The following is a 14,705-nucleotide window of genomic DNA, read 5'->3' as shown; positions in this document are numbered from 1 at the left end:
CCTGTTTGGGATGAAAGAGAAAAGGAAATGCCAGGCAAGGCAGCACTATTGCTTGTAAATACTCTCCTGCCAACGCTTTCCCTGGGTAAGTTAGTCCTGTGAACCCTAACTGCATCAGCATGAATCAGCCTGTCTGCTCCAAGGCAAAGGCTATGATTCTGTCTTGTGTTTAATGGGAACTCTTTCCCTCCTCCTTTTCTTGGCTTCCTGCTTGGAAAGAATAGACTCTCCAGAGACAGTTTTGGATCTGGACCACGATCTTGCTCCCTACTGATAACTAAGTATCTCTGGGCAGGAGTACATTTAAAGAAGCAGCTGGTAATTATGGGCCAAGTGCTTACTGGCAGGATTTCCCCTGCTACTGAGCCAATGCTTTTTGGGAATGAAATGACTCCTTGGTGATAACTATCAGGTAAAACCCACAAACCAGGGGAGGTTCCCTCACTGGAACCGTGAGCAAGAAACAATGCAAAGGTGGGTGGAGGATGGAGAAAATTGTGTCTGAGGGTTGCTTGACTTCCCTGTCCTCCACTCACCCAAAGCAGTTGTGTGTAACTGCTGGGCATTTTCTGGGTAGTGCTCGAAAGCTACAAAATCTGTTCCCACGTCCACAGCAGTAATGAAAACAAATGACCTTTTCCTTCCAGCTAATCAAAATGTACTGAGCAGCACTGGAAAACCATCACAACACTTACTCTTTTGGAGGGTTAAGGTCTTCTGGGCGAGCCTCAAAGAACCTGAAGACTTCATCACACTGTGAAATATGGGGAGGAAGCCGAACCAGTGCCTGCGAAACAAAACAGACAGTGAGAAGCACTTAGACATTAGCCAAGTTTGAGACATGCCCTCAAACACCTAAACTACCAAGTACGAGGAGGCAAAACAGTCCAGGCAGCAGGAAAGGAATACTGAAGAACAGAATCATGCCTGGCTACTTACCTGAGAAGAAAGCAAACAGCAAGCCTTGACTGCAAATGTCAGGTAGGAAGCAATGAATTCACACAAGCAACAGTTCTTAGAATCAGCCAATGTAATTTATTTTGCCGTGTGCTCAAGAGCAGAATTTGGTCCACGAGTGCAAAACCATGACGCTGCACAGGTAAGTGCCCTGTGGCTGAGGCAGTCTGTGACATGGGCTTGCACAGCACCTCAAATGCTGAGATTACAGCTTACAAGCCCTATGTCAATGCACACAAATTCAATACCCACTAAGACAACAGGTTTATGTGCTCCATTAAGCACTGTCCGCACAAAAAGCAGAGTTCGCTAAAAAAAAAACCATAACCAAACCAAACCAAACAACAATTTGCTCCTAAACTAACAGGAAAGGAAGTTTGATTAAGTGTCTGAAAAAACCAAATCAAACCCAACCAAAACACACAGAGGCTTTTTCTGCATGAAGAAGGTTGCACAGCACATCCTGGGTAACAATGTCAGTGCATTGCCTTGGCAGAGGGACATAACACTTGTCACACTCAGCAATAGCTAAGTACAGTCTGGGCATCAGCCACATTATGTTGAAGTGTACTGGAAAGCAAGACCTAAAAGAAGACAAGCACACAAGGCAGAAACATGCTATGAAGTTGCTGTTCAGAATCTTGAGCTTTATGGTGCCAAAAGAAGTCAAAGAGCTGTGCCCAGCCCACAGAGATGGGGCAGCAGCTCTCAGTGACATGACCCTGAGACTGCCTCCAGAAATGACAAGCAGGAGAGGAAAAGAGGATGGACTTCACCTCCTCCTGTGCTAAGTTATGCTGAAAATAGGCCACAGGTTAAATATAGACCAAGCTTCTTAGAGCTGCTGTAAACCTGTTTGACAAAATGAGATTGTCTGGCTCTTCTCCTAGTTGAAAGTAGGACAAACAATCTTGAAAGATGGATGAAAAACTGCACCAGAACTAAATGAAGATGCATTAGGGTGAACAGGTTATGTTAACCATGAGACATCTGACTGATCTTGGTCAGACACACAGAAAGTTCAACCAAAGCACAAAGGCAGGACAGGGCAATTGGTTACCCCATCACAGCTGTTTTTAACCAAGCTTTAGAAGTGGCTAGATTTGTTTCCAAGACCGCTTTTGCTTGGGGATGTGAAAGAAAAGAGTTGGAAAAATCCTGCTGTGAAACTGCAGGTCTCCAGTATTAGATGATGGGGTCTTGTTTTAAGGTGTTTAGAAATTCAAAGTCAAATGCTTCCACATCTACAGCTCTCCTTTCCTTTGTGATGTTATAAGGACATTAGGAAAATCCATCTGGCATCACTAGGCGTGTGAAAAATGAGGCTCTGGCCTTTGGTCACGTGGAATTGGTCACTACAGAGCTGGAAAAGATGCCTTGCAAAAAGGAAGCAGCATCAGATGCAGAAGCTGGGCAACAGCTTGGAGGGTCCAAGTGCCAGGGTAGGACCACTGGCTGCTGCACTAAGGCAGAATGAAATGGAACACTTAGAAGACTCAAACACTTTTATGGGAACAAAGGATGCCCTGGTCTCCACCTCTGTTTGTTCTAACTTATCTGAAAGTGTAACAAAGGTGTGAGCTCTGCCTTTATACCTACTGTACATAAATACATGCATCCAGCTGGCAGACCAGGAATAACACTGGGAAGTCAGGAAGTGCCCAGGAATAGTAATGATCACAGCATGTTGAAAGAGAAATGCCTCACCAGCACAGGCTAACAGGAACATAAACAACATTTATTCATCTGCAGTCCAAGCAAGAGACAGCAAAGCAATGCTGTCTAACCAACAGTGGATGGAGCTGATATTTAGCACTGGCTCTACTGCTCACACCCTTTTTGGTTAGGGCAGGTCACTTAACCTCTTTTCATCAAACTCACTGGGATATATCTTCAGTTACCCCTTACAATGCCAAGCAATAACACCTAACCTGCAGAAAGGTTAGGAGGCTCAGATATTCAATATCTACAGTGTGTTTTGCAATCCCAAAGGGCTCAATCTTGCACAGTCAATGGGGCAAGAGCAAGCACTGCAAACGATTCGTGTTATTACTAGAGAAACACAAACACCCGAGTTACACCCATTGCGGGGGGGTCTAGGACATCAGACCCTTCTCAAAGTCACCACCTCCCCACGGCTCACAGGTGCTCACCCTGCCCAAGAACCTGGCTCCAGATGTCAATGCTGAGCTGGAGCACAGAGTGGGTTTTCAGTGGTGGAGGAATGCAAAGCTGCTGTAGAGGTTTTTGTTTCTAAATCAAGGAAATCTCTGGGCAATCTGAACCCCCTGAATCAGTGGCTGGCTGCCTGGAAATCCCCAGAAGCACTGCAGTCCTGCTGAGCTAAAGGGGAATAACTGAAAAGCACCTCACTGACTCCAGGCTCTTGCAGGGAGTGAATAAAAATCAGCCAGTCATTTCCACACCCAGCTGTCCACCTTCCACCCTGGGGCAGTGCTGGCTCTTCTGCTTCTGAATCATCTCCCAATGTGCTGCAATTTCCAGCCTTATTATTCAGCCATAATCCTTATGGACTCATATCCACCCCAGAGTAACTTGCCATTGCATGTTTTTTTGGAAGCTCAGGTGTGAAGTCCAACCAGTCAATTTTTACTTCCTTTTCAAAAAATGCATTGAGGAGATGAGGGACACCACTGCCACTCTGCAAGGGGAAAATGGAAGCTTCTAGCTCTTCCAGAAAGACAGCTCTAGGACAGAGCTATAACAGCCTGAAGGAAAGACTGCAAGGGTCAAGGGAAGAGGTGTAAAGATAAAGAGGAACACAAAGGACAGAAAGGACAGGGAAGTGACATTCTTCTGGGGATGTGGAAACCAGAGGTAAATGCACTCAGCTACAAACAGCAAGTGTCCAGGAACAGCAAAGAATTTGCACAGGAAAGGTGAGAGATAAAAAGTGCCAGCAAGCAGAAATCATCCTTGCTGAAGCACAGAATACTATCAGTAACAGCATGTTTCCTTGCTTGGTATGCACAGGTGGATCTGTGCTGCTCAGCCCTCACACATCCCTCAGGAGATAGGCTTTTGTGTGTCATTCCAGCCTGTAGTGATGTCTGCCTCTATATTACAGGTTACAGACAGCCTGGCAGAGCAGGTGACTCTAAAGGCTATTGAAAAGCTGTAACACTAGGCAGGGAGTGAGCAGGCAGCTGTCTGTGCTGGGGATGGCCAGCTACTCCCAGGGCACCAGCCCACCTGTGCAATGCTGCTGTGTGCCACACACAGCAATCAAAGCCAGCACAGCACCAAGCACAGGCAGGGCTTCACTGCTTAAGGTTACACGAACTGGAAACTGCTCTGTGGGATTGTATCACAGCTCAAAGGCTCCACAGAAAATATGGAATAAAACCCTACAGGCACTCGTAACCATGTATTGCATTTATGCAGATACATTTATAAAAAAACTGATGCACATGTGTGTGTGGAGAGATGCAGAGCACATGTGTGTATATGCACAGAATGGTATTCACCCTGCTGAGCTTTATGTGTCTTAGCTGGGAGACTGGTCACACTTGTCTATCAACTTGTATCATTACTAGAGAAAGAGCAGCACCTTCAGAGGGTGCTTTGTCTACCCCCTGCCATGGGTGTTATAGCTGTGGAAGGAGTAGAAGTATGTCTGGATAGAGAGAGAAATGTCTGTGTACCTGTCTTGACAGGTTCAAGGATTAAACTTTGAAATAGAGGCAGGACTGAGAGACTGAGAGGGAGGTAATTATGTTTGTGAAGTCTCTCAAATAGTGAACATTATTAAAAGAATGACCAGTATTTCCTGGCACTGATGTGACTTGCTCATTTAAGTTTTATGCAGCTGGTGTCCATTTGGGTACTCAAGCCTCACTCCAGAAAAGCCCCTAAGCTTCTATTTAAAGCCATATCCAGCTTTATGGGACAGCACGAAGGCATGTGACACATCCAAGTTAGTGTTTGTGGCAATGAGACATTACATCTGAAGGTCTTCCCTGCACAAAGATGTTTCCCTCAACTAGGATCAACACACACAAACATGGAAGTCAGCAAATTCTGCCCTGCGTCTTCCCAGAGGCTGTGAAAGGACAGAGCAATGGTTTTGTGAACCACTGACCTGAAAGGTCTTTCTTGAAGACAGGATGGTAGGTACCAGACAAACACCAGAGGTGTGTTTGAGAGATCAAAAGCCTCATAAATAAAATGCCTCTTGGGAAGGGAGGTCTATGAAGTTGCTCTTTCTTTCACATTGGCAAAAATTCCTAAACAAATTTAGGAAATCAGGCCCCATGTGCCCAGAAGACCTTAAATCACACTAAACTAATTCCAAGGCTACAGTTAGACAGAACTCATCCAGAGAGACTAATTCCAGTGGGCAGCACACATTTACTGGCAAAACACTGTTTGTTTGGTAACTCACTCAGGTTACCAGTAAGGACATCCAGACTCTGCACTTTCATGTTTATAGATGAGAAAACTCCTGGAAATCTTCCTGTATATCCCACTCCTCTTGTTTTCTTTGCAACTTCAAAGTTTCTTGCAGCCTTAGCAAAACCACTGGCCTAGTTACCTCTGTGAAGGCATTTCTCTAAGCTGGTACAAGGCACTGGGAATAACCCAGGCATGAAGGGAACAGAGGTCGAAGCTGTAGGGTCCTGAGGGATCCTGCCTCTGATACAGAATCTTCTGCAGACCTCCCCTTACTGCCAAGTATCCCCACAAACTTTAAGACAGCCTCTGCCTGCCCCTGGCACAGAAACCACAAAGCAGGAGTAAGACCTGTTTCTCAGCCACGCAAATTGTCACACTGACAACAGTCTGCAAAAACAAGACAACAAATGGTCAGACATTTGCATCCCCCATTTGTGCTTTGGCTTTCCAGGACAGGTGAAATGGATGGAGAACTCTTATCTTGAAAAAAAACAAAAACAAAAAACAAAACCCATGAACTTTAGATTTGAACCTGCCTCCCTCCTCTGCTGCTACACAGATTCCAGTGGACAGAGGTCTATTGTTTTGTTTATTCATTTTATTATCCCACATCACATTTACTCCATCAGCTTCACCCACATCATTCCAGCAAAATTCTCTAATTTTTTCAAATTTGTCAGCCTACTCATTTGAGCAGCATCATGGGACATAAGCTTTGAACTTTTATAGAAGCAGGACTGAACTTGTCAAAATTATGTTCTTGCTCTACAGTTCCATACAACTCTCTAAGGAGTCAAAACATCCACTGGAGAGGGATAGAAAAGCAGAAAATGTGTACAAAGGCAAATTAAATACAAATTACACTAAGCTACAAATGAAATAAAAAGGCACTACATCAGGCACAAGAAACATATGTGCTGGAGACCACTGGAATAATATTCTGGAGAAATCACTAAAGGTTTGTGATACTCAGTGCTGGGAACCCCTGTGGCTGCTACTGGAGACAGGAAACACTGTGCTGGGGGAAACTGGGCTAATCCAACACTGCAGGGTCTCTGTTCACAAAAGCAGCATCTCTCAATACGTGGATTAAGTAAACAGCTTGGCTTCAGGGACGTATTCAGACATATTTGGGCAGCAGCAGCAGCAGATCTGAACCAAAGTGAAACCATTCTGTGATTCTATGACCTGAGCCAGACTTCTCCAAGAGACAGAAAAGGAAATGAGGAGAGCAGGAATCACAGCACCACAGTGTCAATGAATGTGCCATCAGCACAACACATCCTTGGCCGTGACCAGTGGAGCCCCAGCAGGCGTGGCTGGGTCAGGTCAGGAATGTCTGGGGCACAGACAAGGGACTCCCAGAGAACCAGCTGCCCCTGGTCACTGCTTTCACTGTGGGACAAGAAAGTCCCAGCTTTCCCCACCAAGCATCTGCTGGGTGCAGCCTGACATCAGCCAGCCCTCACTGCTCCTGTCACTGGCAGTTCCTGTCTGAAGGAGGGTGGCTGGGGACCCAGCGAGACCCCACATATTTCAGAAACAGCCATTTGGCTGCCAGCAGGAAGACAGTACACTAATTGTCACACAAGAAAGCCTGATCTCATGAGAGAAGACTTTAATCCCAGCTTCCTCACCCTGGGGGTGCAGATGGCATGGGTTTCACCACCACCACCACCCCCAGCACGCCTCAGGCACTTTGGCAATCTGCTTCCAATTTTGGATGAGCAAATGTCTGACTGGAAAAGTTCTTGGGAATGCTTTTTTCCTCCTCCACCTGCTCCTCTGACTTTCTAAAAATGGAAAGGAAACCTTAAGGGAAATAAGAGGAAGTCTGGGGTTTAAATCATGTGCTGACGGACTCAATACCTCTGCAAAAACTGGGAATCCTTCCTGCTTAGAAATTACTTTTATTCTACTGACAGAGAATTAATTATCATCAAATCATAAACTCTATGCTAGACAGAAAAGATCAGGTGGCTTCATCTTCTTCTCAACAGAACCATGCTTTTCTGCCCAGCAATAAATTTCCAGGCTTTCACTCATGCGGTGAAGCACTCCTGGAGACACAGGTCCACCCTCAGTGCTGCACTAGCCATCACTGTCCCTCATGTGGCACCAAGGGACAGACAGGCAGAAAACAGAAGAAAACCCCACCTTAGTTGTACCACTCTGCCTGCTCAACTCCTGAATCATCGAGGCTGATGTAGAAATAAAATCCACATTCAGGGCAGGCGAGGCTTAAAGCCTTTACTGAGTGAATGAGGCACTAAACCATTACATAAAGCTTGCGTTGGAAAATGCAGTGAGGAGCAAACAGCAGCCTGTTTCCACCTGCCCTGTTAGTCCTGGTGGTGTCTGGGAAGGACCATCCTTCCCTGTGATGGAAGTCACTGCCCTGCACTCCCCAGAGCCCTTACCCTGCAGTACTCGTCGATGGGCTTCAGCCTCTTCACTGCGACATCTCGGACGTGGCTCCTCCGGAACAGGATCTTGCCTGAGGAGAGAACACACGAAAGGGCAGGGTTAGGGCATCACCTGCCAGGTGGGACAGCACAGCAGCACCAAGCAGGCAGGTCAGCAGAGTTTCATCCCTGGCTCCAACCACGGACGTCAACATGAAACCTGGATGGCTGCCACCACAGCCCTGCCCGTGTGAGCTGCTGGAAGGGCACCCAAACACTTATGGGACAAAGGGGGGCGTTTCTGATTTCATCCTGTAGATAACACAAAAGGTTTTGGTTCCCTTGTAGTGATGGCACTCTCCTGGAATGGACTGACACTATGCTATGACTTGCTCCTAATTCAGGGTCACTTTGGCACGTCCATGCTGGCTGTGCAGGAGGCATCACTGGGCTCCATCTGCTCCCCACTCAGCTGCCTCCCACTGTGGATGCTCCTGCCCTTCCAGGCAGACAAACCACACACCCAGCTCACAAGCAAATACAAGACTGTTGGTGACAGAGCCCTTATAAATCTACACAGAGAAACCAAATAACAGAAGAAAAATAAACAAACTCTTTTTTTGAAACTAAAAAAAAAAAATAACCCCCACGTCCTTACTGGATGACATTTCTGCAAGCAGTTAAGATTAAATAAACAACTGGGTTTTGTGTGAAACTGATTGTAACCAAGTTTTATCAAAATAATCTAGGAACTGAGTTTCCCCACACACAAGGATGTCATAGAGTTGGTATTTTTTTGGCTAGAAGGGATTATATATTCATATCCTTTTTTGGTGGTTTTCTTCCCTTTTCCTTTTGTGCTTTATTTCTTTTAATATAATGAGACAAGAATAAATTGTATGTTCTCCTTGTGGTAGAAGAAAACAGTATCTGCCAGCATTATTTAGTCCATGAAATGTCTATGAAAAAACCCACAACATCTATACCACACCCCGCTCCAAACTTCTTGTGCTAACAGGCAAATAAGATACTCTTCCATAGGTTGTGAGATAAGAAACTGGACTAAGAAATCAAATCAGATCCAAAATCTGAATATGTGGCTTTGACTTCATCCGATTACACAATCTGAGAGGTTAATGAAATGGCAGCCTTTGACAGTCCAGTAGCAAAGGCTCTATATCCTCCCCAGACACTGCCCCTTTTGGTTGCCTTTTCCTCCATAGCTGCTAATCTGGAAGGTGTCAAAGCCTTTTGTTTCAGACAAGAGAAAGTGGTTTATCTTTATCCCCAATTCTGGCAACAAAACAGTTTGTGCTGTGAGGTAAAGCCATTTCCTGGTGCCATCAATTTATCTCTGGGTTCCCTGTGGTTATCTCATTACTAGGCTGGTGTTGAGCCACCCCTGTCGGATGTGATGCCGTGAGGTCAGCAGAAATCGTCAATGGGTGTCTGAGACATTGTATCACTTCAGCTTGAGCAACCTACTCAAAAGCTGCTGGAAAAAGGAAAGTGACACTTTCATTTTCCCTACACTGACCCACGCTGGACACACCAAAAGATTCTTGCTTTTGTGCTTCTCTGTCTCGTAAATGGTGAGAATTACCTGCCTTGAAGATCGCACTATACTTGTGCTACATAACTGCAATAAACTGGGTTTTGGGGAGGAAAGAGTAGGGGTAGCTATAGAGAAAGGAATAGTTCCTTTCTGAGTGCTCCAGAAATGCTGGTGTGGGAGATCTTGGTATTTTTTTTGCAACTTTTATAAATACACTGCAAAGAGAAAACAACATTTTGGAAACATTCTCACTTTCTGGATTTCCTCTTTTCAGTTCAAGCCATAAGTCGAAAGTTGAATGGGTGACCATATAAAAACATAAAGGAACCAAAGATTTAAACACATGAAAGATCCCCTGTAAATGCAACTCAGCTTTTCTAAAAGTAATAATAAAGAATGTTATATTAAACAGAGAATGTTACATTAAACAGAAAAGACTCCGGGATATGATGAATCTTAATTCAGTCCTTAAAAGAAGATGGAAAATATCAGGGCAACTGTGATGTTAGGACAAAACAAAGCCCCAAAGGAGCTTCCATTTCAATCCTGTCAGCAAAAGGAAGATTTTCCTTCTGCTACTGGAAACTGGAAAGGCTTGATAAGGTCAGTGGAGAAGACCTGTAGCTACCCAGTCCAGTATGGCACTCAAAGCTGAGATCTGGAGAAGACTGGGTATTTTAGAGCATCATGGAGTTACATTCTTCAACAAAGAAAAAACAAGAAGAAAAACAAGGACACTGCAAACATATCCAGTTCTGATGGGCAGCAAGGAGGGACCTCCTCACAAATTCTGGAGGTCTCCAGGTGAGAAATCTCATTGACAGAGTCACTGAAGTATCTCTAAGGAAGAACAGCTTCCCAAATGTCCAGCTTCTTTCCTTGTCTGGGAAGACAGACCATGCTGACAGAAGCTCAGTCACAGCCACCACAACCAACCAGCAGGAACCACTGCAGACCCAGTGCGAGTCACTACTGCTCTCTCCAGTTCCCTCTTTTTTCCTGGTCTTCCTCTGAAAGCAAAGGAAGTCCCACAGGACTGGAAAAGGAAGGGCATGTGAGAGACCCATGTTCACTCTTTACCGTTTCCAAGTGAGTGCAGACCCCTTCAATGGAAAGCTTTGCCTGACAAGGGAGGTAGGGTCACCATAAATGCAGGGAAGGCAGAGAGCTGGGCAGCAGGAGCACATCAGCCAGCAAGGACCCCTCTGGATGGCACCGGAAGGGAGCATTTTGCCCAGTACCAGGATCAAGTGGGGAAGTTCCAGGGCTGGCTGGTAAAGGCAGAACAGCCCAGGCAATTTCCTTGCAAGGGTGGAGTAGGGGTTAATGTATCACTTGTATATGGTATTATGTACCTTATGTACCACATCTAAAAGGAAGGGATCTATTCTCTGTGAGTACACAGAGTGCTGCTTATTCTCTCCTGAATTTTCCTGCAGCTCTTTTAAGCCTCCTCAGGCACTGCAGCCCCATTTTACAGAAGGATGAGTGGCTTTTAACCATGCTGCAGCCCAGCTAGGAAGTGAACAGGAAGTCTGTCTCGATTCAGATGGACAGTCATAAGTTACATGAGATGATGCTGCCTCATGCAAATATTTCATTCACTGGTGTGCCAGGCTTAGACAGGGCCAAGGGAGGTCTGGCACATGTTAGGAAGGGCTCTGAAGACAGCAGCAACTGGAAAGAGAGACGTGGGAAAGACAGGGCTCCAGCCCTGCTGCTAATGCAGGATAACAGTATTTATTTTTATCATTTTTTCTTTAAAGAAAATATTATTCCTAGGAAATTAATATGGATAAGAGGCAAAGTATCAGGTTTAACATAGTAGAGGACATCTTAAGTCATCCCTTCATCTCTGTGTGTGTATGTATATATATATATATGTAGTCTTTAATTTCACGACCACACACCTCTCTCACAAGGCCTAAGTTTCCTTCTGTATACACAGTGGGTGCACAAAGTGGGAATAATAAAGCTATGCAGGAGACTGTCTATCTGGCAGCTGCTGATTCTGTAAGCTTAAATTTATCCTCAGAATATCACTTTATTCCTGCATCACCTCATACTTGGAGTAACATGGCTTTTAACAAGTGCCATGAGGCACAAGAACAAACCAGTTTAAATGCATCCAAACACTCTGGTGCTACCATTAGCACACAGGCCTGTGCTGAGTACACCACAAGGGTCCCCAGCCCAATGGTTTGTACTAGTCAAGGATGTGGTTTGCACAGGGAAGAAGCCCAGCTCCTGTGGGGCTTGGTGGCACTGTGGAACACGGCCTCGAGGCAGGACAGCACCAGGCACCACCAGGCAAAGAAACACTACAAGTCCCTGAGGGCATGCCTAGCAGGAGAATCCTGCCTTTCCTCTTCAAGAAAGGAGGATATATAGTACACAGCCCCTACAGTCACAGCAGATGCCAGCTGTCAGCAGCCACTGCCCCTGACTGGTGATTTGTAAGCTCTAAGACAGTCTCTAAAACAAATCTCCTGATCACACCTTTCACTGCCAAGGAGAGGTGCTGCATATCTATGCCTTGAGACCTTCCAGGGATGCCTTTGTGACCTTCCCACCACTGTGCCAGTGGTTCAGTCCCGAGCTGCCAGCTCTGCTGCTCCTTTGGAGCCAGACAGTGAGCGGCAGCTGCTGCAGGGACAACAAGGAGGAAGGGAAATTGTTTTTAGCTCCCTTCCAAATCTGACAGAGAACAGATTCATCTCTTGGTCTCACTCTCTGATCGCTGAGCTGAGTCTCATTTCCAGGTATGTCTGGGTGATGGATTGGCCTAAGGACACCAATTGTCTGATGCAAAGAGCCTTGGCCAGAGACTAAGAAAAGACCAAATGTGTTATCAAAGGGATGATGGACAAATGCTTACTGACATTTCATCCTGAATTTCAAGCACCATCACCACACTTCAGAATGCAGCACACGAAGCAAGCCATATGATAGATATTCTACAGTGGACAGCCTGAAGACTAATGGGAGCATTAGAAATACTCTAATGTCTCATCTGATTTATGTTTAAAAGAGACATTTGCTGCCTTGACTACAGAAGCTCCAGCTGTAAGAGGCTCTGTCAGTTCTGTCTCCCAGGAGCAAGAAAGAGCTCCTGCCTCTGCCTCCTCATGTTGCCCTTGTTACTGGGCTGTTGATTCTCTGCCTTTTTTACCTGAAAACCTGGGAGGTACCAGGTCTCTATATATTGCCAAGCAATATTTTTAACCCAAGATCAACTTCTCAGAGGTACTTGGAGATGAGTTCTGACTCTTTTTGCAGTTACACTGCATCAGTTGCATCAATAAACAAAAATAAAGAATTTAGCCCTCATCCAGTTATCCAGTTACAGGTTCTCTTTTTGAGATAAGAAGCTTCTTCCAGTGTAACTCAAACTATTTTGCTGTTCAAGTATTTTTATGAAGGCTTCTAATTCTTATACATGGCTGTTTAAATTATTTTTATGCACCAAATAAGCACAGGCCTGCAATCAAATATGACACAAATTCCCCTCAACCCATTTAATCTGTGACATCCACTTTAGGGTCCTGCCAAAACTCTCAGGCACCTGGCACACAATCTATCTCCCAAATGGAGCATTTAAACATGCACTGCCACCTTGCAGTGTAAAACAGACAAATCAATAGCACAACGCTATGGAATAGAGCAACAAAAAATATTTTCTCATGGAAGTAGGTGTGATTGTCAATCAGATGGTGGTCTGATAGCAGCCAGAAGGGAGGTGTGTTCCTTACAAAATAATATCTTACTTTTAAATAGGGATTCCAGTTTCCATGGATTGTTTCACCCATGATTTCCTGGAGTCAGAAAGTCAGTGCCAGGGTCCTAACACTGATGGCATTTGCTCCTGACAAAGAAAGGGGAGGGAAATGATTCATAGTGTTTCCACCAGTGGGAGGGGGAAGGACTTTTTTAATAAGGAGAAACTCGTGACAGAGTCAGAACTGTTGGCTGAACTTGTCTTGCCAAAGAGCCTCAGCTGATAAAGGCCTTTGCTAATCAGCAGGAATTACTATGGAAGGTGACAAGAGGTGGTGGAGACAGATGGGGCAGCCAGGAAAGCCACACAAGCAATAACAATATTGCCCTGAGATGTGGGGGATGGTGGGGACAGTGTCCTCCTGCCCTTGGATCCTGTTTTTAATGAGCATAAGCTGCAATGTTAAAGAAAATCGTTGAGAAGCAATAAAGCATGGGAAGTAACATGGCTTGTACAAAGGAGTATCACCAGGAAGAGAAATCTTCCTCCATTAGAAGTGATAAACAGAATATGCCCTTACATGAATAATTAGAAAGGGAAACCCAAGACAGGCAAGTGGTGTGGCTGGATTCCCTTCCAAAGAGCTCCTACCTCAGAACCTGGCTGTTTTGCAGTGTCTGGCTATTATCCTCCAGGGACAACAGCATCAGCTCCAGAGCACTTTGCTAGTACACACTTTGTGAATTAAAGCATCAGGCACAGCTGGAAGGAGAAAAGCCATGAGCACTGACACTGAAATCCAGGAGTGACAGATGCAGGCCATGGGGTGCCAGTCTCAGGCTATGTTTGTAGAATATTTTGCATAGGCCAAGAGCTACTTCATACTGCTCTATGTCCTGCTGCTATCACCCAAACAACCCATTGCTGCTGTTATCTCCTCTTCAGATGTCCCAGTTGCAAATCTCTCACCTCTCCAAAGCAAAGCATGGAACCATGGTGTAGGCAAATTACACAGAGTTTGGTCTGAAAAGGGCAGGCAGAAGTTGCACAAAATTATCCTTTCAATTTTTTCACTGTGGGGCAGCTCCCTGCTGGTCTGTGAGCACTGGCAAACCCAGAGATCCATCACCACTTCACTTAAAACAACTTTACTACCAGAGTACAGCAAAGTAAAGCATCTACCCTACACAAGAGGGTCTCAGTATGAGCACAAGTCCCCAGAAACATTAAAACTGAACTTCCCAGTCTGTGGGTGGTTGTAAAATGTTGGAAGTGTTGATTCAATGGGTCAGGTCTTCAATTTCTGCAGTGAAATCGGTGCCTCCTCGAAGTACACAGCTCAGCTTCTCCAAGGGGGAAAGTGAACTTGTGTGTAATTGCTGGTTGCAAGTGCTCCATTACCCTGCAAACAGCCAAGAGCTCTTAATTGCAGAAAGCAGTCAGTGTGTCTGAGGGCAGAGGGAGGAGGGTGTTCAGCCAGCAACTGGCACACCCTCACCTGGAGGAACCAACACATTCCAAGTCCCACAGAGACAAGGAGCCAAAAGAGGGTCAGGTTTTCAACACACCTGAGAAACAATGCCTCAGGAAACAGCAGGGCTTCCTCACACAGAGGATGAGGAGTGTCCTGCTCTTTGCATAATCTTTGCTATGC

The 14,705-nt window shown here is 45.4% G+C and overlaps 1 protein-coding gene across 3 annotated transcripts in view; it reads right to left on the bottom strand.

Moving 5' to 3' along the window:
* Nucleotides 1-14,705, bottom strand: part of SH3PXD2A (SH3 and PX domains 2A) — a 259,186-nt gene that overhangs the window by 139,311 nt on the left and 105,170 nt on the right. For all 3 annotated transcript variants that reach the window (XM_063405375.1, XM_063405374.1, XM_063405373.1), the window contains exons 4-5: nucleotides 7,794-7,870; nucleotides 696-787 (exon numbers count right to left, since the gene is read on the bottom strand). In XM_063405375.1, the coding sequence (XP_063261445.1) occupies nucleotides 696-787; nucleotides 7,794-7,870 (169 nt within the window). The remainder of the gene's footprint in view (nucleotides 1-695; nucleotides 788-7,793; nucleotides 7,871-14,705) is intronic.

The sequence above is a fragment of the Prinia subflava genome, chromosome 9 (assembly GCF_021018805.1).
Source record: "Prinia subflava isolate CZ2003 ecotype Zambia chromosome 9, Cam_Psub_1.2, whole genome shotgun sequence".
NCBI classification, from domain to species: domain Eukaryota; kingdom Metazoa; phylum Chordata; class Aves; order Passeriformes; family Cisticolidae; genus Prinia; species Prinia subflava.
Note: the sequence above shows the minus strand (reverse complement) of the source record. Positions and strands in the feature narration are given on the sequence as shown.